This window comes from Oncorhynchus nerka, linkage group LG21 (genome assembly GCF_034236695.1).
Source record: "Oncorhynchus nerka isolate Pitt River linkage group LG21, Oner_Uvic_2.0, whole genome shotgun sequence".
Taxonomy (NCBI): domain Eukaryota; kingdom Metazoa; phylum Chordata; class Actinopteri; order Salmoniformes; family Salmonidae; genus Oncorhynchus; species Oncorhynchus nerka.
Genome location: NC_088416.1, coordinates 6,030,316 through 6,053,743, shown reverse-complemented (window position 1 = coordinate 6,053,743; position 23,428 = coordinate 6,030,316). Strand labels below are relative to the sequence as shown.

At 44.0% G+C, this 23,428-nt stretch overlaps 1 protein-coding gene and 1 pseudogene across 2 annotated transcripts; one reads left to right on the top strand and one right to left on the bottom strand.

Moving 5' to 3' along the window:
* Positions 1-116: 116 nt before the first annotated feature.
* On the bottom strand, positions 117-9,456 carry LOC135563510 (ATP-dependent RNA helicase DDX39A-like; annotated as a pseudogene).
* Positions 9,457-15,032: 5,576 nt separating this feature from the next.
* On the top strand, positions 15,033-16,697 carry LOC135563509 (uncharacterized). 2 transcript variants are annotated; one of them, XM_065006224.1, is made up of 3 exons: positions 15,033-16,005; positions 16,099-16,198; positions 16,463-16,697. In XM_065006224.1, the coding sequence occupies exons 1-3, from the start codon at positions 15,154-15,156 to the stop codon at positions 16,570-16,572; spliced, it is 1,062 nt and encodes a 353-aa protein (XP_064862296.1). In that variant the 5' UTR covers positions 15,033-15,153; the 3' UTR covers positions 16,573-16,697. The 2 variants fall into 2 exon arrangements, with proteins under 2 accessions (XP_064862296.1, XP_064862295.1); XM_065006223.1 differs by having other exon boundaries at positions 15,033-16,198.
* Positions 16,698-23,428: the final 6,731 nt, after the last annotated feature.

Sequence of the window (23,428 nt, the reverse complement as noted above, 5' to 3'; positions counted from 1 at the left end):
ATTTAACAGTTTGTTCAGTTTTCAGATTGGAACAACCATGTTCTCTTAACACATGTGGCTGTTGAATGTTTTCCTCATTTTCATTTGAACACTCAACAGTATAATCTGTGGCATGGTTGAAGGTCTCTGCTTCATTTCCTGTGTCAGTTTCAGTGTCCATATCATTGGATGCGACATCTGGTAGGTTTGTGTCTGTTACTGTGTCCTTTTTGTCATTTTCATTAGGAGACTGATTCTCAGCAACAGCCCCTCTTTCTCGTTGATCATTTACTTTCCGCAATCTTGAGTGATGCACCCTGACAACGATGCCTCCGTGTCTCATAAATATCACCACACCATCTTGGCAAGATTAGAGTTCTGCCCGAACACTAGTTGATATGGGCTCTAACCATGAACATTGTGCATTGAGTTTTTTGCCATAAAAGCCCAATCTAGGGCTGTGTTCCAGTCACATCCATTATCTTGCTTCACTCTCAGCATGATGTCTGTGAGTGTTTGATTGTGTCTCTCCAGAAATCCATTGCTCCATGGACTGTATGCAGCATTTGTCTTTACTTCCATGTTGAAGTTCTCTGCCATTTCTCTTATTTCATTATTATTGAATTCTCCTCCATTGTCACTGTACAATTTCTGGTGCGGGCCATGCACACATATCCAGGAATGAATGAAGTGCTTGACGATTTCACTGTGTTTCTTTGTATTCACAATGCTTCCAGCACTGAAGCGTGTGAAGTGGTCGATTATGTGAAGGTACCACACACTTGGTCCTAACTCATGTAGATCTACAGCCACTGTTTCATTGTACTTGGAAGCCAGTGGCAAACCAACAGCTGGTCTGGGCTTAGGTTTGCTGTATTGTTGACATGTCTCACAACTGTTAACTATCTGCTGTAGAATGGAAATACTCTCATCATCATTATTCCCTGCACTCCTGAGTAACTTCTGAAGTCTGTCAACTGTAGCATGTCCAAACTGTTTGTGAAGCTTTAACAATACTTTGTGTTTTTCTTTTGTGTTCATGTTCTCTGTGACTGTCAGAATCTCCATGTGCTCCGTGTCAGTCAGAATATCATTTTTGCATGGACTCTGTGTGATGTCTTTGTCCAAAATGTTTACACAATAGTGGCCTGAGGTAGTAAGTTCAAGAGTCACTGGTTGTTAAAACATCAATGCCTTGTCATTTTGTTATGTCTAGTACAGCCCCTGCCTTCTTGAGGGAAGCTTTACTTAATAGTAAGGGGATATCTGTAGGGACCACCTCTGTTTCAATGTGACACTTAGTCTGACCAATTTTTGCTGGAATCTTAATTCAATTCTCCCATCTCCAAATTTGAAAGCTCTGATGCTTGGTGTGTTAATCATATTTTGTACTTCCTTCATATTCAGTTCACTGACATAGCTATCAAGCCATTTTTCACCACACACTGTCCGTGTGCATGCAGTATCAATCACAGCAGATCCTAAGGATTCAACTATAAAAATCACTGTATCAGATTCATTTGAAAATAGTGTAATGTTACACTGTTCTCTCTGTGTTTGCATTTTCCTCTGTTAGTTTAACTTGTTCATTTTTATGAGGCCAGTCTTTAACCCAATGGTAAGTGCTTTGACATATAGCACATTTTGATCTCCTTCCATATTTGTCCAGTGGATTTGTGTCGGGAAATGGCGCCCTCTTCAGGTTGTCTTGAGAACGTGACTTGTTGGCACCTTTTCTCTGCTGCTCGGTGTAATATGCTGCGTCACTCACTTGCATTCCATCTGTTATTGGCGCGACAGACGTCTTTTCACCAAATATTATTTTTAGTGCCGACTTCATAGATGCAAAAGTCAACACAGTAGAAGCAGTCAAAGCCAACTGTTTCTCCCTACCATCTAGACAGGCAGTATCTAGCAACTTGAAAGCTAACACTTGTTAGGGTTGCGTCAATCGAATCTGGTATCAGCATAAGTATGACACTTAGCTATTTTTTATTAGCTAAGCAATAAGTGGTAAATGCAATTTTCGTATATACGGGCTCTCTGTCACACCTTGCAGGGCAAACAGAGAACTGACTTGTTCCTGATAAAGATATTATAATATACTCTGACAGAAGTAGTTCCTGCTTCTGAGCCGGCCTGTCACAGAGTAGAGACTGGGCGTGGTTTAAACTCTCTCAGCCTATCGTTGATTGTTGGCGCACGAGCTGGTCCCAGCCCCGGGCGCTCCTGTTGATAGATGTAACTGTTGCTGTGTAGAATATCTATGCGCTCATACCCTAGATACCGTTATCTGGTTCCTGTTATTGCTAAGTTTGAGTTCTAACAAAAGACAGTGTTTAACTGCCTACGTTCTGTACGTGTCTCCCACAACTCATGATAGCTGCCTACACCTCAAGGCCAGCCACAGCCTTTCTGCTAGTCACACCATTTGTTGCAAAATGTTGCTTTTAACATACAGACACCCTCATTATGGGCCAAGCAAATTTTCAATCTTCACACACTGCATCCGGGAGAACCATGTCGTATGTCATTGCAACCAAAATATTTCTCGTAACACTGTCAAAGCTTGTGGCACATTGTAGTTATTAGCCATCTTCTGCTACCAATGTTAACCCGAAATGACACAACGACAAGGTTCCAGTTTAACAAAGTTTACTATATCGTATGAACACTATCAAAGGTCGCCATTACACAAGGCAAGGTCCATCAACTACCAGACTTCCTGCACATGCGCTCTCTTGAATGAGTGATAGCCCCTTAATAACAGAAATATTGGGATCCTTGTCGGAATCCTCGGGCATGTCGTAGTTGAAGACGATGTTGACGCGCTCAATGTTCCATCCCTCGGCCAAACAGGTTGGTGGCCACCAGGATCCGCCTTTGGAAGTCCTTGAACTGCTGGTACCGGGAAAGCCTGGGGGAGGAAGGGGGGCACCCATAGATTTAGAATGTTGTCTGAGAGAAAGTTCTTGTTAAGTCGATCTGGATAACAGCTTCTGCTACATGACTGCTATAGAAAATGTGCAAGTAAATGAGATTCTCAATTTGATTGTGCAACTCCTCATTCCTCTCCTCCTTTTGAACCGGCAGCTGAGACAGAGCCACACAGCGCTGCACAGACTTCACAAAGATCACCACCTTCAGACAGAGGAGAAAATGGCAGTGAGACACTGAAGACAAACATGGGGCACAAAACCCATGCTGCATCTGATATGGCACCCTGGCTTTACCCTGGTCAAATAAATGTACACTCTGAAGAGGAAAAACACAGGGCATAAAACTCACAGGCAGAAACTTTGTCGGTGCGTAGACTTAGTTCACTTGAATGAGTAAAATTGTATTTAAAAACGTGACTTTCAAATCCATGGACAAAATACATTCAACTCACTCAGATTAAAACTAAAATAAATTACGTTTTAGCATTCAAATCTCTGAAAAGATCTCTGTCCGTACCTGGTTGAACTCGAGCACATGGAGCAGGTCGAAGAGCATGCGGTTCTCCTCCCTATCCTTCAGCTTGCAGTAGTACTGCTGCAGGCCGTGCAGCGTCAGCTTGGTCTCATCGTCCACAAACACCTCCATGGGCTACAGGAGATATTCATTAAGCACCAAACAGAACACAGGGAGGGACTACCAGGACTTCCAGTGCTAAACATTTTGCTAGTGTGCCCTAATGAATAGAACATGGGGAAAGTGTCACTCTTTGGGACAGTTTTATAAACCTAGCCACATTAAGTGAAAAACAGGAGTAAACCACATTCTGTGTTGGTGAATGAAGAACTACAAATGTCATTGTGAACATCAATTAGTAGTACTAGAGCTGGATGGAACTTTATTTTTCATTATAGCTTTAATGCCAGGACTGTTCCTCCTGAAAATGTCCAGAGCCCCAGACCCAGGTTAAGAGAGGGTCAACTCTGGCCACTTTTGAGACAGACAGTCACGAGCAGGCAAAGCTTAGATGTGCTAGACTGGAACTTATTACATGAATATTAAGCCATATCCAAAATCCCTTGAAAAAAAAGGGGGCAATCAGCAGTTTCTACATCAATTTTTACACATTTAAAATTAAAAGGATAACAAATGACCATGAGCTTAGTTCAACTTTCGTACCCCACCAGAACCCAAAATACAAGCTTGTTTCATTCCAATGCTTGTAAACAAAGTAAACACAAAAATAAACTATATAGTCTCAAAACATGGTCAAAATGATAATTCTGATATCATTGACGGTCAGTCCTTGCATATAGCTCTACGAATTTCAGAGTGGTTAAATTTCTTCAGACCTATCCCCCCAAAACAGGGGCGAGGAAGATGATTAATTAATGTTTATACTGCCGATTGCCTCTTCAAAGTGCAATTTAGGGAGATGTGTTCATCTCTGTGTGTGTGTGTGTGTAAAACTGCAACTTTAGGTTTCAGAACATGTACATAACCACGGGTTATGAGAACCCCTTCAATGTACATCCTGCATGAACTTGCGGCAGACAGGATGGATCTCTTTGCTTAGGGTGGCGCTGAACATCATGCACTGCTTCTCGTGGGGTGCGAGCCTGAAGATGTCCTGAACATCACGCCTCATGTCTGAGGGAGAGACGATAGGAAAAGAATATGGCCGTCACAAAAAAAAGTCAACCAGCCTGAAATCTGAGGACTACATAAAATGTAAATACTTTCCTACGTTTTGGCTAAATCCTTACTTAAGTCACACCATCAAACTGTTACAGACCTATATCCATCCTGCCCTGCCTATCTAAGGTCTTTGAAAGCCAAGTCAACAAACAGGTCACTGACCATCTCGAATCCCACCGTACCTTCTCCGCTGTGCAATCTGGTTTCCGGGGCCGGTCACGGGTGCACCTCAGCCACGCTCAAGGTACTAAACGATATCATAACCGCCATCGATAAAAGACAGTACTGTGCAGCCGTCTTCATCGACCTTGCCAAGGCTTTCGACTCTGTCAATCACCATATTCTTATCGGCAGACTCAGTAGCCTCGGTTTTCTGATGACTGCCTTGCCTGGTTCACCAACTACTTTGCAGACAGAGTTCAGTGTGTCAAATCGGAGGGCATGCTGTCCGGTCCTCTGGCAGTCTCTATGGGGGTGCCACAGGGTTCAATTCTGGGCCGACTCTTTTCTCTGTATATATCAATGATGTTGCTCTTGCTGCGGGCGATTCTCTGATCCACCTCTACGCAGACGACACCATTCAGTATACTTCCGTCATGTCCTTGGACACTGTCCTATCTAACCTCCAAACGAGCTTCAATGCCATACAACACTTCTTCCGTGGCCTCCAACTGCTCTTAAACGCTAGTAAAACCAAATGCATGCTTTTCAACCGTTCGCTGCCTGCACCCGCACGCCCGACTAGCATCACCATCCTGGATGGTTCCGACCTAGAATATGTGGACATCTATAAGTACCTAGGTGTCTGGCTAGACTGTAAACTCTCCTTCCAGACTCATATCAAACATCTCCAATCTAAAATCAAATCTAGAATCGGCTTTCTATTCCGCAACAAAGCCTCCTTCACTCACGCTGCCAAACTGACCCTAGTAAAACTGACTATCCTACCGATCCTCGACTTGGCGATGTCATCTACAAAATAGCTTCCAATACTCTACTCAGCAAACTGGATGCAGTTTATCACAGTGCCATCTGTTTTGTTACTAAAGCACCTTATACCATCCACCAGTGCGACCTGTATGCTCTGGTCGGCTGGCCCTCGCTACATATTCGTCGCCAGACCCACTGGCTCCAGGTCATCTACAAGTCCATGCTAGGTAAAGCTCCGCCTTATCTCAGTTCACTGGTCACGATGGCAACACCCACCCGTAGCACGCGCTCCAGCAGGTGTATCTCACTGATCATCCCTAAAGCCAACACCTAATTTGGCCGCCTTTCGTTCCAGTTCTCTGCTGCCTGTGACTGGAACGAATTGCAAAAATCGCTGAAGTTGGAGACTTTTATCTCCCTCACCAACTTCAAACATCTGCTATCTGAGCAGCTAACCCGATCGCTGCAGCTGTACATAGTCTATCGGTAAATAGCCCACCCAACTTTACCTACCTCATCCCCATACTGTTTATATTTATTTACTTTTCTGCTCTTTTGCACACCAATATCTCTACCTGTACATGACCATCTGATCATTTATCACTCCAGTGTTTATCTGCAAAATTGTAATTATTCGCCTACCTCCTCATGCCTTTTGCACACAATGTATATAGACTTTTTTTTCTCCACTGTGTTATTGACTTGTTAATTGTTTACTCCATGTGTAACTCTGTGTTGTCTGTTCACACTGCTATGCTTTATCTTGGCCAGGTCGCAGTTGCAAATGAGAACTTGTTCTCAACTAGCCTACTTGGTTAAATAAAGGTGAATCTTTTTTATTTTTTTTAAATCTATCCCATTCTGTTCCAGGATCCACTACTACTTAGTAGGACAGTGTATTAGAAGTGCATTCTAAGTGGTATGCTAGTAGGTACATTGGAACACGTTTTCAATTGACCGTTCCTCTGTGACGTTTCAACTCACTCCTTGCTCCCGTCACTCACATCTGGCATCAGCCCCCTGTCCTACTGTGGTCTGAATTTGCATCTTGTCACACTCGTCCAGGACAAAGTGCTTCACGTTCTTCAGGTTGAGGGTCTTGTTGCGGATGAGGGCCAGGATGCGGGCGTTCCCACCACAAAGTGGGGGCAGTTCTTCGTCAGCGCATCCTCGTCCTTCTTGATGGACAGGCCCCCGAAGAACACGGCTGCCTTGACGATAGGCATGTACTTGGAGAAGCGCTCATACTCTTTGCTGATTTGGAAGGCCAGCTCTCGTGTGTGGCACATCACCAGCACAGACACCTGGTAGACAGAGAGAGAGGTAGGGGAGGATGTTTAATACAGAACTCTCTGGATAGCAGACAAGCACACAAGATTATCCAATAGGATAGAACAGCAGTGTAAACAGTGAGATTTAAAGGAGAACAAATTCAGACTGCAATTGGCCCAGCGTCATTAGGGTTTGGCCGGGGTAGGCCGTCATTGTAAATAAGAATTTATTCTTAACCGACTTGCCTAGTCCAAATAAAGGTTAAATAAAGTTGGCGATTAGACACTTTCTTATGCAAGTATCCCCAGATACACATTAAGCCTATTCCTAAACTACAAAGCACTCAATGGATTCTCCATCGAAAGCTATTTTTAGTACAGGAGGATGTAACAGCAATTCAGTTGCTGCTTCCACAATGTCATTATTCAACCATTCACCTGCCCGTCCACAGGCTCAATCTGCTGCAGGGTGGCCAGTACAAACACAGCCGTCTTGCCCATACCAGACTTGGCCTGGTACAGGATGTCCATGCCCAGGATGGCCTGTGGGATGCACTCATGTTGGACTGAAAGACAGAAACGTAACTAGGGAAGTTAGTTAAGAACAAATTCTTATTTACAATGACGGCCTACCAAGAGGCCTCCTGCGGGGATTGGGGCCTGGGCTTTAACATTAAAAATATATAGGACAAAACACACATCACTAAATAAAGAGAGACCTAAGACAACATAGCAAGGCATCAACACATGACAACACAGCATGGTAGCAGCACAAAACATTGTACAAACATTGGCATGACACTGACAGTTGTGGCTGCTTTGTAAGAGTGTCCATGATTGAGTCTTTGAATGAAGAGATTGAGATACAACTGTACAGTTTGGGTGTTTGTTGCAGCTCATTCCAGTCACTAGGGGCAGAAAACTGAAGAGAGGAGCGACCCAGGGATGCTTGTGCTTTGGGGACCTTTAACAGAATGTTACTGGCAGAACAGGTGTTGTATGTTGAGTATGAGGGCTGCAGTAGATATCTCAGATAGGGGAGGGGGAGTGAGGCCTAAGGGCGTTTTATAAATAAGCATCAACCAATGGGTCTTGCGACAGGTATACAGATGACCAGTTTAAGTATGATGTGATGCTTGAAGGGGCAGACATGTATAACTCATAGTCGGAGTCCCAAATGACACCCTATATATTGTGGATTACTTTCGACCAGGTCCCAGTCACACACAGCGCTAGTTTTGAACAAAGCCCTATGGACCCAGCTCAATAGTAGTACACTATGTCAGGAATAGGGTGCCATTTGACACACACAGAATGGACAAAGTCAAAAACAGACCTTGGTTGAAGGTGGGAAGTGCCTGTGAGGCTCACCTTCAGAGGGATGTTCAAAGCCACAGTCGACAATGGCGCGGAGCAGCTCTGGTTTGAGCAGGAAGTCTTGGAAGCCGGAGCTGTGGATGGAGACTAAGAGCCCTTTACCTCCTCCTTGCCCGCAGGTGTGGCGGTCTCCGGGGAAACCTGAGGCTCCTCATCCTCTTCATAGTCCAACAGCTCGTTGTCAACGTCGTTCTCTGCCATTCTAGAGAAGGGGTACTTGCGTCAGTTGAAGCTAGGAAAAACTGGAGACAAGTTTGGGGGTGGGTGCTGTATCAACAATACAGTAAATTCAGAAGGTTAAATTGAAATGCCAATTCAATAATCTATGTACAATTCCTCACCATCTGACCTTAGTTATATTACATGAGGATTCCAATTCTTGTCATTTCACTTTCTGAATTGAATCCTTGTGAAACATCACCGTCTAGCACAGGGTTTTCCATATTCGGTCCTTGGAACTCCAAGGGGTGCACGTTTCCCCCCCAACATTACACAGCTGACTCAATCAAAGCTTGATGCTTATTCAGCTGTGTCGTGCTACAGCACAAACCAAAATGTACACCCCCTGATGTCCTTAGGACCGAGTTTGGGAAACACTCGTCTAATGTTTATTCCTACATAGCATTAGCTAGCTGCTAATAATGCTAGTAGCAGGCCGCACGCACACCGCCAAACCTGGACACTACGCAAAAAGGGAAGCGAATACATTTGGCACATAATCATTACAATTTACCTAGCTAAAAACAAGGATTGGACCAGCAACCACCCTGCAACTCAGTTTACAGTAGTTAGACAGTTGCACGATTCAATCAAGTTGAACAAGGAATCATGCCTCACTCTCCGCACAAACAATGGCAGCCGCCTCCTCATTCAAACTGTGTGACAGCAAAGTGCTATAAAGGGAAATAGGTTCCAAATGCAAGGTGAATATTCAGAAATAACGTTGGCTCAAATTAATAACGAGCAAGCATTTCTAGGGTCTAACTCGGAACCAACCTGCGACACACTGCTAGCAGAAGTTAACTGCTAACTGACACGACCGTGCTAGTACAAGCGTTAGCTTGACGCAATGCTAAATGTGTTAGTTAGCTAGCCAGATTGCACAAGGTTTTCGCAAAGATTTTAACAAAAATATACTCGAACATGGCTGCTATTTGTGAGCATTATGGAAAGAAAAAGATGTTTCTCATTTACAATTGATGCAGATATTGAAAATTACTCAATACTGCACATTTTTTATGCAATTAAAATCGGCTTCGAGTATCACTGCTAGCTAGGTTCACAGGGGCAGTCTAGAAGCACTGTGCTCGTGTATTCGTGGCCACTATTGGTCCATTTTAAAGGCAATCTCACCAAACCGCCCTGAAAACGAACCGTCTAATTTAAATGCCGATCTTGATTTTCAATATCCGCATCAAATGCCGATCGGGATTTCGCCAGCTGCCCTAAACTAAATTGTAGGCATAATTTCTTGTTTGACAACACTGGTATGAAAAAAAGTACACTGATAGCCTTATTCAGCAATAATGTAAACATTTATGATTTCTGTAAATTATAGCTACGTATGACTAGGTTTCCTCATCCAGAAAAAAATCTGAATTTAGATTAGATTTCAATCGATTAGATTATTAGTCGGTCGGAGATGTAATTATAGGGTACAGTGAAATTCTTAAGATCTGAACTCCAACAGTGCAGGTCAAAAAGATAAGTGAATGAAACAATAATAAGAATATGTGTAACCGGTGCCATACTGCACTGCTGTAACTGCGCTGTGTGTGGTTGATTGAGACTATAGACGTGGACTTTGGAGACCAGGTAGTTTTAATCAAGCAGAACTCACTCTCTGCATCCTGCATCCAAAAGGAAATAAAACATTTGTAAGCACATATGTTCTGAGAATCGTCGCCTCTTTCTCTCTCAGTGCATCAAAATGATTTTCGAATACAAACATTAATAGTCTCTCCTTATTATACATAACATATTTTACAAAGATAAAACCACATACCTGCATCCAAAAGGAAATAAAACATTTGTAGAGCACATATGTTCTGAATATCGTCGCCTCTTTCTACAGTAGATACACAATAGGAGGGACTGGCTCAAATTAATAACAGGATGCCCGGCATCAGAACATTCCAATCATTCGAGGAGCTAGCCATCGTTCACACATACAATAAATAGCCTGCTAATACCTTAGCTAGCTATTAACCATGTTGAATTCATGTTGATATCATCCTAAAAAGTACAATTACAAGTGCATCTTAACAATACCATCCACTTATGAGTAACCTCTAAATACACATCATTATTCATGAACAAAACACTGTGTGTATGACTTTGTACTGAAAAGAATCAAACTTTTCTGAAGACATAAAAAGCGTGACTACCTCTCTCAGGATACAAAATGATTTGAGCATGCAGGGCAAAACGTAAGAACACATTCCACTTCAGCCAGGATGCAGGCATGCATAATAACAAATCAACACGACATATTAATATATGAACCTGGTGAAATTCACAGTACTTTAACAACTGTTACATATGCATACTATATAAATATTTATTTACAACATTTACAAACCAACAGCCTGCATTCATCCAGTTTGTATAAATTATGATAGACATGTGACATGAAGCTATTTAAGGGCAATTTGGGCAAAGGCGTAACAATGACTGTATTGGACAAATAGACATTTGGCTTAAAACATTTATTCATTCATGGGCAATATGTGTGCATGCCCTGATCATATCAGTTTACTACATCTGTCTTCCCTCACCAAACCCATCAATGATTTGATTTATTTGACTATAATATATCAGTTATGGCCAACAGAGGGCAACATTTATCCATATAATACGATAAAACCTCACTGAACCTAAATTAATTGGGTTACATTGTAAACATTTTTCAGATATCGTATGTGATCAGAAACAATGCATTAATTTCCCGGAGTGGTCGCTCTGTGCTTTTGTAGTTGACGTCATAATGTACGATGAGATATAGAAGCCTATGACGTAAACGAACTCAAGAAAATGTTCAGTGCGCTACTTTTGCCTCAGTTGAGTTGATGCTTTGCAAAGGACAGTCATCCTCATGTTCAAATAAATCACTTTGAGTGGACAAAGAAGACATTCTGTGTGAGTACAGCATAACTGGCCAAGATGTTGTAAAAAAAAAATTGAAATGTATTTTAAAATGTATTTGTTTATTTAAAAAAATGTCAGGTCCAATCTGAAGGGTGCCTGAAAGCACAATGGATAGAAATCATAAACCGTTGAGAAAAATTATTCTAAAAGTAAGTCTCATAAGTGATAAAAAAAATGTTTGTTCATTCTGGGGCTATCCCTCTTGATATGTAATGAGGCTATCTTCTTGGTAGTATAACCTATATGCTGTAAAAACAGATTGATATGATTTATAGTTGGAAAAGTGGGCATAATTAATTCAGGGCTAAGGTTAAATGTATTTCCTTATGTTCATATACCCCAGGCTGGGACCCTCCAAGCTAGTGCTGGAGAGCAGGTCCTCCAGACAGACATCACTGACCATGATGGACTAAGGCTGCCAGCCCTGGTAGACTGCCCCATTGACAGCCCCCTAAAGGTAAGAAAACATCTTATAGTTCTGTTGCAAAACGTCTGGTTGTAACGGAGACCAGTTGGTTGCAATCTAGTAATATGACGTGTTGAAAACCAGTTTACAACGCGATAATAAAGCCATTAAGACACATGGACCAGCTACTAAACTCAGCAAAAAAAAGAAACGTCCCTTTTTCAGGACCATGTATTTTAAAGATAATTCGTAAAAATCCAAATATCTTCACAGATCTTCATTGTGAAGGGTTTTAACACTGTTTCCCATGCTTGTTCAATGAACCGTAAACAATTTATGAACATGCACCTGTGGAACGGTCGTTAAGACACTAACAGCTTACAGACGGTAGGCAATTAAGGTCACAGTTGTGAAATCTTAGGACACTAAAGAGGCCTTTCTACTGACTCTGAAAAACACCAAAAGAAAGATGCCCAGGGTCCCTGCTCATCTGCATGAACGTGCCTTAGGCATGCATCACACCTGCAGGACAAGTACAGGATGGCAACAACAACTGCCCGAGTTACACCAGGAACGCACAATCCCCCTCCATCAGTGCTCAGACTGTCCGCAATAGGCTGAGAGAGACTGGACTGAGGGCTTGTAGGCCTGTTGTAAGGCAGCTCCTCACCAGACATCACCGGGCACGACGTCACCTATAGGCACAAACCCAACCGTCGCTGGATCAGACAGGACTGGCAAAAAGTGCTCTTTACTGACAAGTCGCGGTTTTGTCTCACTAGGGGTAATGGTCGGATTTGCGTTTATCGTCAAAAGGAATGAGCATTACACAGAGGCCTGTACTCTGGAGCGGGATCGATTTAGAGGTGGAGGGTCCGTCAAGGTCTGGGGCGGTGTGTCACAGCATCATTGGACTGAGCTTGTTGTCATTGCAGGCAATCTCAACGCTGTGCGTTAAAGGGAAGACTGCCTCCTCCCTCATGTGGTACCCTTCCTCCAGGCTCATCGTGACATAACCCTCCAGCATGACAATGCCACCAGCGATACTGCTCGTTCTGTGCGTGATTTCCTGCAAGACAGGAATGTCAGTGTTCTGCCATGGCCAGCGAACAGCCCGGATCTCAATCCCATTGAGTATGTCTGGGACCTGTTGGATCGGAGGGTGAGGGCTAGAGCCATTCCCCCCAGAAATGTGCAGGAACTTGCAGGTGCCTTGGTGGAAGAGTGGGATAACATTTTCTTATTTAATTTTTTAAGAGTGGGTTAACATCTCACAGCAAGAACTGCCAAATTTGGTGCAGCCCATGAGGAGGAGATGCACTGCAGTACTTAATGCAGCTGGTGGCCACACCAGTTACTGACTGTTACTTTTGATTGACCCCTCCTTTGTTCAGGGACACATTATTCCATTTATGTTAGTCACATGCTTGTGGAACTTGTTCAGTTTATGTCGCAGTTGTTGAATCTTGTTATGTTCATACAAATATTTACACATGTTAAGTTTGCTGAAAATAAACGCAGTTGACAGTGAGAGGTCGTTTCTTTTTTTGCTGAGTTTAGTTAGAACTAATAGTTTTGGAATTCAGATTTGAATTCTGATTGTAATTCTAAGGTTATGGTTTATAGCTGGAAAAGTGGGCATAATAATGGAGGGCTTAAGTTCTATGTATTTCCTTATGTTCCTATACCCCAGGCTGGGACCCTCCAAGCTAGTGCTAGAGAGCAAGTGCTCCAGACAGATGTCCATTCGGCTGGCCATGATGGACTAAGCCTGCCAGCCCTGGTAGACTGCCTCCAGGATAGCCCTCGAAAGGCAGATGTCCATTCCGCTGGCCATGATGGACTAAGCCTGCCAGCCCTGCTAGACTGCCTCCAGGATAGCTTTCGAAAGGCAGATGTCCATTCCGCTGGCCATGATGGACTAAGCCTGCCAGCCCTGGTAGACTGCCTCCAGGATAGCCCTCGAAAGGCAGATGTCCATTTGGCTGGCTATGATGGACTAAGCCTGCCAGCCCTGGTAGACTGCCTCCAGGATAGCCCTCGAAAGGTAAGAAACATCTTTTAGTTCTGTTGCAAAACGTCTGGTTGTCACGGAGGACAGTTGGTTGCAATCTAGTAATACGACGGGTTGAAAACCATTTTTTAACGCGATAATAACGCCATTAAGACACATGGACCAACTACTAGTTAGAACTAATAGTATTGGAATTCAGATTTGAATTCTGATTCTAATTCTAAGGTTAACCCTTATGTGACATGTCACTCAGTACCATCATGCCTATGGTGAAAAATGTGGTTTCTATGGTGATATGATTTCCCCACTGTTGTTATTTGTCTCAGAACCTTGTGCCGAAGCCCCCGCAAGGCCCCAGGCCCAGCCGAGAGGCAAATATAGCAAAGGCAGAAAAGAAGGCCACAGAGGTTATCAAGGCTAGAAGGTCTAGGGAGGCTAAGTCAGGGGTGAAAGAACTAAGCCGCCAAGTAGTTGGTATGTTAGCACTGCCTCAAACTCTAACAACCAGTTACAGTGAGTATTCATCTCCACTTCCAAAATACCTGGATTTATTGATAGAATTCTAAAACGATATATGGTGGAAGGATCCACTAATGTCTACGATCCTCTTTCTGTAGGTGTCCTGCCAGCTATCAAGAAGGGCACTAAAGTTACCCTCCAGTCCTCCAGCTCCCTCTCCGATGACAACAAGGAGGCACTAGGTTAGTTATTATGTTGTTTTTACCGTCTTTTGCACCAGCACATTCCCCTTCTTTCTTTTCTCTTATTGTCTGTAATGGTATTTTCATTTTCTCTCCTCTTTTTTTCTTATTTTTCTATACAGTGTTTGGAGACATGTTATGTGTGAAGAATTACTTTAAATCAAATGTCAAACTCATTCTATAGAAGGCCGGGTTTCTGCAGGGTTTCACTCCACCCTTGATTGATGAATTAAGGTCACTAATTAGTAAGAAACTCCTCTAACCTGGTTGTCTAGGTCTTAATTGAAAGGAAAAAACTAAAACCCGCAGACACTTAGCCAGCCCTCCATGGAATGAGTTTGACACCCCTGCATTAAATACATTTTGATTTGACTAGGGGCCGTCTGCCAGGTCCTGACCACCAGGGTGGGAGACATCCTGAACAGTACCTGCAACGACGATTACAAGGCCAGGCTCATCATCCAGAAAGGTACACTTATAACCTGTTTTGCCCATATGACCAGTAATAACCAGTGTATTACCATTATAGTAAATGTACTAGATACTGCATAGTGTTATACATGGATGTGGCTTTGAACCAGTTCAGAATATGAGTGTGTTTTCTTAGGATTGGATTCCGGTGCCAGGGAAAGGTTCCCTGACTCTCCGTGTTCCTCTTCACCCAAGGACAAAGAGGAGGTGGTTGTAAGTGCCATGACTGTCTCATACCCTAAACCCTCCACCTCAACCCAGGCAGCATGGGCAGCTCCTGCCCAGACTCTGGAAGAAGAGGTGGGGGGGGCTGAGGTCTCCAAGATGAGTGACAGCTCCCTGATGCCCACCAAGAACAGGCAGGACCCCCTGGAGAAGATTCCCTCCCTCCTACCAGGCAACGAGCACATCCTCCTTTGCAGCACTCCCTGGGCCACCGTCATGAGCCCCCAGACTCTGAAGTTTATTCTCCAGGGCATCATGTGCCGACTGGAGGCCTCAGAGTCCCCCCAGACAAGGAGGGCCAATGACCCCTTCAGGTTGATGAAGGATCTCTTTGTGGAGGTCCAGCATGCCCTGAAGTATGCTGACATCTCTGTCGTCTTTGGCCTGGAGGAGAGCATCCAATTCAGTGGTGAGGATGCGGTGAAAGCCATCGTGAAGACTGCGGCTAAAAGATTGTCCCTGCGTTCGGACTCCAACCGGGCTCAACTGCGTGCCGCATGCTCTGGTAGCGAGGCAGCCATCAAGTGCATGGCGGACACCATCACACAAGTCATAGAGGACTGGAGTTTCGAAGGCCATTTTGGAGCCAGGAGGAGCCGTGGTAGTGGGAGGTCATACTCCTCAACCTCCTCAAGGAGTGACGTCACCCTCACCGAGGAGCTCCTGGCTTGGAGGGAAACCCTAGAAGAGGACCTAGAGGAGATGGCTGATGACAGCACTGGTTTGGAAAAGACCAGGGTGAGCTCAGCCATCTCTGAGAAGTCCCAGGTAATTAGCTACCTTTCTGAAAGCACCAAGCCCATCAGCAGCGCCCTCTCCACAGACCTCGAGGACATCACCTCCACACAGGTGAGACGGCCAAGAACCAGTAGATCGTTTTGTTATTTGGGCTGTTTGATTGTGAGGCATCGACTCATATCTGTTTCTCTCTCTACTAAGAAGAAAGAAGCTATGAAGAAAGAAGTGAGGAAGTCAGGAAAGAAGAAGCGAGGAAATAACAAGAACCAGAAGAAGAACAAGGTGTCTCCTCTTGGCAATGATAGTAAGTCCTCATTTCTGTCAGTCAACATGTGCATCTGTCTTCAGCACAGTATTGTAATGTAAGGATGGGAGACTATGATGAAGTTATCAGGGTCTTATTCATTAGCCACTAAATGGAAGACAGCGGACTAAAACAAGGAGGAACTTTCTTGAACTTGCCAATAACAAATGCTTGTTTTTGTTTTCCGTTTCAAAATATTTTGCTACTGTGTACCCTAATGAACACGACCCTGATTTCATGCCTTGTTCTCTGTCACCTGTTCAGGTACTGTGGCTGCAGATGAGCCTAAGAAAAAACAGGCTCTCCTCCCGCGGATCACAGCCGCCCTGGCAAAACTATTTTGCTTCCCCTTCAAAAAAAAATGCAAAGAGTAACTGTACAGAAGACGAGTTTGGGAAAAACCTGCTGCCACCTCCCCCAACCCACCTTCTAAATAAACTCTCAAAGCCAACAGAAGAGGGAGGGAGACAACCCCCCCTACTCACAACTCATTTTATTACACCCCATTTCATTCAATAAACACAACTTGCAGCTATTTTGATCTTCTTCTTCTTGAGTTTTTTCTTTAAAGACCCACCTGCATGCTATAGATTCTTAAGGTCAATTTGCTGTCTACTGTCTACTACAGTATCTTTGTTATGAGTATGTTCACTGTGCCAGTCATTATAGGCTATAATAAGGCCCTAACCTAATTGCAATTGACATATTAAGAGTTACATTTGAATAATTCCCTCATTTTATATATTTTTTAGAGGGAATAAATCTCTAAAGCAATATAGAGTGCCGTCCCTAGGAGGGGTGCGTCACTTGAGTGGGCTGAGTCACTGATGTGATCTTCCTGTCTGGGTTGGCGCCCCCTTGGGTTGTGCTGTGGCGGAGATCTTTGTGGGCTATACTCGGCCTTGTCTCAGGATGGTAAGTTGGTGGTTGAAGATATCCCTCTAGTGGTGTGGGGGCTGTGCTTTGGCAAAGTGGGTGGGGTTATATCCTTCCTGTTTGGCCCTGTCCGGGGGTATCATCGGATGGGGCCACAGTGTCTCCTGACCCCTCCTGTCTCAGCCTCCAGTATTTATGCTGTAGTAGTTTATGTGTCGGGGGGCTAGGGTCAGTTTGTTATATCTGGAGTACTTCTCCTGTCTTATCCGGTGTCCTGTGTGAATTTAAGTATGCTCTCTCGAATTCTCTCTTTCTTTCTCTCGGAGGACCTGAGCCCTAGGACCATGCCTCAGGACTACCTGGCATGATCACTCCTTGCTGTCCCCAATCCACCTGGCCGTGCTGCTGCTCCAGTTTCAACTGTTCTGCCTGCGGCTATGGAATCCTGACCTGTTCACCGGACGTGCTACCTGTCCCAGACCTATAATTTGACCATGCTGGTCATTTATGAACATTTGAACATCTTGGCCATGTTCTGTTATAATCTTCATCAGAGGTTACTCTGCGACAGCGGTGCTGATACTGCTTCATTTCTCTCTTGTCGAATTAATACAGTGGTCTTCATTTGCATATTTCCGGAAAGCGAATAAGCCCCTCAAATGGAAAGGGAAGGCAACAAAAAAGAAAATAGCCGAAATAGCCTACAGTTTTACCCACAGAAATAAGAGGACACATTGTAGCCTCTTCACTTGCGCGGCTCCATTGCATATATCGTTATACAATCGTTGCAATGTTTTGAATAGCCTTTTTCTATCACATTGCACTGCAAGACATAGGATTGAACTGACATTTGAATTGGTGACAGATACTGGAGCATCATCTGCAGCCCGAAACGGGCAAAAGCCTAGTAATTACATCCTCAGCCAGTTCTTTGTAGCCTATACAACGCAGGTTATTTGTCCTTCAGATGTATTCTTTTTGCTAGTGAAGTCATGCTACAGCCGTTAGAATATTGTAGTCAGAAATGGGTGTCCCTTGGGTTGGCTTTACTCCAAAAGATGAGAGCGAAAGATCTCAAACATTTTATTATGGAAGAGGTATTATGGCTGACTATAAAAAAAGTGAAGTATTCTGCCCCAAGCATCTGCATTCAGTCTTTTTGGGGACTACTTTTCAAGGAATAAATTACCTTGCATTTCAGGCTAATTATTTTTTATATTATAAACGCTAGAATAGAACAGACTAGAGACATGCACCACCAAGTGAAAGCGCTGGGTAGATTTCACCAGCACAGGGTGTGTTGAGTGAGAAATCAAGTCATTTCTTTTAACCTTATCTAGAAAATGCACTCACCATACAGAGAGTGAAACACTAACTCTCTAGAAAACAATGACCTGATCTTCACACATCCTCATGACCTTGTTTTGAAATTAAACACTATACTAGATTACCACACACACACGGATGGGACATTTGAACATTAACAGCTCAATAAAAGTGACAGTTGGCATTTACACAAGGCTGTGTAAACCTCACTTCTTTCTCATCATCCCTGCTACTTGCTGTTGTTATGGCAATCCATGCTAAGGTGAACTGTGAATGAATGGTAAACTAGTATGCCTTTGTGATGTTGTCAGATTAAGTCTTTGTCTTTTACACCGGCTTGGCTGTGGCGTGCTTCTGCTGTACAAAACTGCTGAATGCCACAATAAGGACCGTAGTAGGAGGGAGGGATATCATAAACCTGTCCTGATGTCTGTGTCTGTCTGCCTGTCTGTCTGTCTGTCTCTGCATCTCGGAGGTTCTGTCTATTTGTTTGTCACACCGACTCTCTCACTGTGGTTGGTTGGTTGTAGCGATCAGCAGAGGCCTGCCCTGTGCTAAAGGTTCCACTCCATTATCCTGCTGACGCTGAGATACTGGGAGCAACTCCATGACTTGACATATCAAGTCTAAAACTCCAGTATCCTGCCCTACTGCAGCTATTACAAGCTCCCTTCTAATCTGTTGTTCATATTATTTTGGAAGCACTTTAAATTACAGCACGGAATAAAGCAGAAATGGAATGGCAACTGGTTAAAGTTACTCACAAAGCAAACCAATATTTGCCCAGATACAGGATGCTACAGATCAGTATAACTGTATTGTTTCAGAGACATCACATACTAGAGGGGTGATAGTATTACAAAAACAACATTGCAGTGTTTCCCTTAAAATTCCCCAAATGTCTTGGCATGGGGCCCCCAATTGATTTTGTTATGTCACACAGATACACTATATATACAAAAGTATGTGGACACCACTTGAAATTAGTGGATTCGTTTTCTGACAGATGTATAAAAATTGAGCACACAGTCATGCAATCTCTGTAAACAAACATTGGCAGTAGAATGGCCTTTACTGATGAGCTCAGTGACTTTCAACGTGGCATCATCATAGGATGCCACCTTTCCAACAAGTCAGTTTGTCAAATATCTGCCCTGCTAGAGCTGCCCCGGTCAACTGTAAGTGCTGTTATTGTGAATTGGAAACGTCTAGGAGCAACAACGGCTCAGCCGTGAAGTGGTAGGCCACACAAGCTCACAGAACGGGAACACCGAGTGTTGTAACGAGTAAAAAATAATCTGTCCTCAGTTGTAACACTCACTACCGAGTTCCCAACTGCCTCTGGAAGCAACGTCAGCATAATAATTGTTTGTCGGGAGTTTCATGAAAGGGGTTTCCATGGCCGAGCAGACTCTGTGAAAACGCATTCTCTGGAGTGATGAATCACGCTTCACCAGCTGGCAGTCCGATGGACAAATCTGGGTTTGGCGGATGCCAGGAGTACGCTACCTGCCACAATGCATAGTGCCAACTAATGTTTGGAGGAGGAATAACGAATTGCCTGGGGCTGTTTTTCATGGTTCGGGATAGGTCCTTTAGTTCCAGTGAAGGGAAACCTTAACGCTACAGCATACAATGACATTCTATACGATGCCCTTTCCTGTTTTAGCATGACAATGCCTCCGTGCACAAAGGTTCAAACAGAAATTGTTTGCCGAGGTTGGTGTGGAAGAACTTGACTGGCCTGCACAGAGCCCTGACCTTAACCCCATCGATCAGCTTTGGAATTAATTGGAACACCGACTGCGAGCCAGGCTTAATCGCCCAGCATCATTGACCGACTTCACTAATGCTTTTGTGGCTGAATGGAAGCAAGTAGCAAGTCCCCGCAGCAATGTTCCAACATCTAGTGGAAAGCCTTCCCAGAAGAGTGGAGGCTGTTATAGCACCAAAGGGGGGACAAACTCTAAAATAATGCCCATGATTTGTAATGAGATGTTTGACAAGCTTTTGGTCATGAAGTGTAGCATAAGAACACAACACAAGCCATGGCAAAATGTGTAGAATTGCAGGAAACTAGCTTAATTCAACTGTAAAATGCGTTCTTTTCCCCATGGCAAAATGTCTAGAATTGCGAATAGCAGACAAAATTGTTTTAAAAAAGCAACATTTTGTTTCTGCTGCCATGGGAGGGCCTCTAAAAATGTTGGTCGGAGAAGGCGCTGTTGGCCACGCCCAATACCACACCCCCCCATCTATTTCTCCACCTAGTCAGGTGAACAGGGCCTTGCCCTTTATTATAATAAACAAGCCCGGGCAACCATTTCACCAGAGCTGTTGTCTTGGTTACACTTGTTTTCTAGGATCACTGGTGTCTGGTAATGTACAGGAATGATTCACCTCAGTTCACTCTCTCTGGGAGTATAATTAACGTCACCTCTCTATTGGCCCATTCCAGTGTGTGTGGCAAACAATCCAGACCTGTTCTGTAACCCCAGAGGGAGGTTTCATTTGGTGTTAATATAGAGCTGAATGAACACACAATAAACTGGTGACACAATGTACTGGGGCTATTGTACCAAAGTGGCACAGGTATAATAGTAATAGGTCACATGGTTTCTTTTTGACGCCACACTAACTATACTGGTCCCAGATCAGTTTCGATCAGTGCCCCAGAAAAGGGGATCTGGTTGGTTCATCTACTTTGGGAAAGTGAGGCTTAAACCAATCCCATGGACATACTGTGTATCGTTTATGTGTGTATTTTCTGTTAATGCCTAGGCAAATGCAAGGGCATCCGGGGTTATGTTGGTGTACAGTGTTAAATCTGTTTGTAATCCATTTGAGGTTAACGCAGCAGTGCTGGTGATCCTTTTAATCTGTATCTTATTGAATCACAGACCTGATCAGGGTCAGATCGGCCTAGCCCCCCTCCGACAATACACTCACTACCATTGCAGAATAAATTATTAGTCACATCGCATTGCTTTGCAATTCCTTTGGAGGGAGGATGGTGGAAGTGTGTATTTTAAAGCCATGTTCCCCTTGGTATTCATGGAAACGTGATTATCAGGAGGGCGCTTATTGCTACACTAGGAATTCAGGAAGCTATTCTTCTTCTAAATGTGGTTGCGTTTAGGGAACTTGGGTAGTCTGAGGGAGCTTCACCGGATGACATGATATTAGCTAATTAGCCCAAATGTGTCTGTTCTTCATTCAAGCTTACCATCAAAGCAACTTGTTCATTAGATTCATCTCAATTCTAGATAACATCTGCTGTACAGGGCCATGTGTTAATTTGAAATGACACAACGACAAGGTTCCAGTTTAACAAAGTTTACTATTTTTAATTTAATTTAATTTCACCTTTATTTAACCAGGTAGGCTGGTTGAGAACAAGTTCTCATTTACAACTGCGACCTGGCCAAGATAAAGCATAGCAGTGTGAACAGACAACAACACGGAGTTACACATGGAGTAAACAATAAACAAGTCAATAACACAGTAGAAGAAAGAAAAAAAAGAGTCTATATACATTGTGTGCAAAAGGCATGAGGAGGTAGGCGAATAATTACAATTTTGCAGATTAACACTGGAGTGATAAATGATCAGATGGTCATGTGCCGGTAGAGATACTGGTGTGCAAAAGAGTACAGCTTCAGCGATCGGTTAGCTGCTCAGATAGCAGATGTTTAAAGTTGGTGAGGGAGATAAGTCTCCAACTTCAGCGATTTTTGCAATTCATTCCAGTCACAGGCAGCAGAGAACTGGAAGGAAAGGCGGCCAAATTAGGTGTTGGCTTTAGGGATGATCAGTGAGATACACCTGTTGGAGTGCGTGCTACGGGTGGGTGTTGCCATCGTGACCAGTGAACTGAGATAAGGCGGAGCCTTACCTAGCATGGACTTGTAGATGACCTGGAGCCAGCGGGTCTGGCGATGAACATGTAGCAAGGGCCAGCCGACTAGAGCATACAGGTTGTAGTGGTGGGTGGTAAGTTTGGCGACGTGAGTGAAGGAGGCTTTGTTGCGGAATAGAAAGCCGACTCTAGATTTGATTTTAGATTGGAGATGTTTGATATGAGTCTGGAAGGAGAGTTTTCAGTCTAGCCAGACACCTAGGTACTTATAGATGTCCGGACAATATGCCCTCCGATTTGACACACTGAACTCTGTCTGCAAAGTAGTTGGTGAAACAGGCAAGGCAGTCATTAGAAAAACCGAGGCTACTGAGTCTGCCGATAAGAATATGGTGATTGACCGAGTCGAAAGCTTTGGCCAGGTCGATGAAGACGGCTGCACAGTAATCTTTTACCAATGGCGGTTATGATATCATTTAGTACCTTGAGCGTGGCTGAGGTGCACCCGTGACCGGCTCGGAAACCAGATTGCACAGCGGAGAAGGTACGGTGGGTTTCGAAATGGTCAGTGATCTGTTTGTTGACTTGGCTTTCGAAGACGTTAGATAGGCAGGGCAGGATGGATATAGGTCTGTAACAGTTTGGGTCCAGGGTGTCTCCCCCTTTGAAGAGGGGGATGACTGCGGCAGCTTTCCAATCCTTGGGGATCTCAGACGATATGAAAGAGTGGTTGAATAGGCTGGTAATAGGGGTTGCGACAATGGCGGCGGATAGTTTCAGAAATAGAGGGTCCAGATTGTTGCATATCGCGGGGACTATTCGATGCTATTGCAGTCCGCCACAGGATGTTTTTGTGCTGGTCGAGGGCAGTCAGGTCTGGAGTGAACCAAGGGCTATATCTGTTCTTAGTTCTGCATTTTTTGAACGGAGCATGCTTATCTAAGATGGTGAGGAAGTTACTTTTAAAGAATGACCAGGCATCCTCAACTGACGGGATGAGGTCAATATCCTTCCAGGATACCCGGGCCAGGTCGATTAGAAAGGCCTGCTCGCAGAAGTGTTTTAGGGAGCGTTTGACAGTGATGAGGGGTGGTCGTTTGACTGCGGACCCGTAGCGGATACAGGCAACGAGGCAGTGATCGCTGAGATCCTAGTTGAAGACAGCGGAG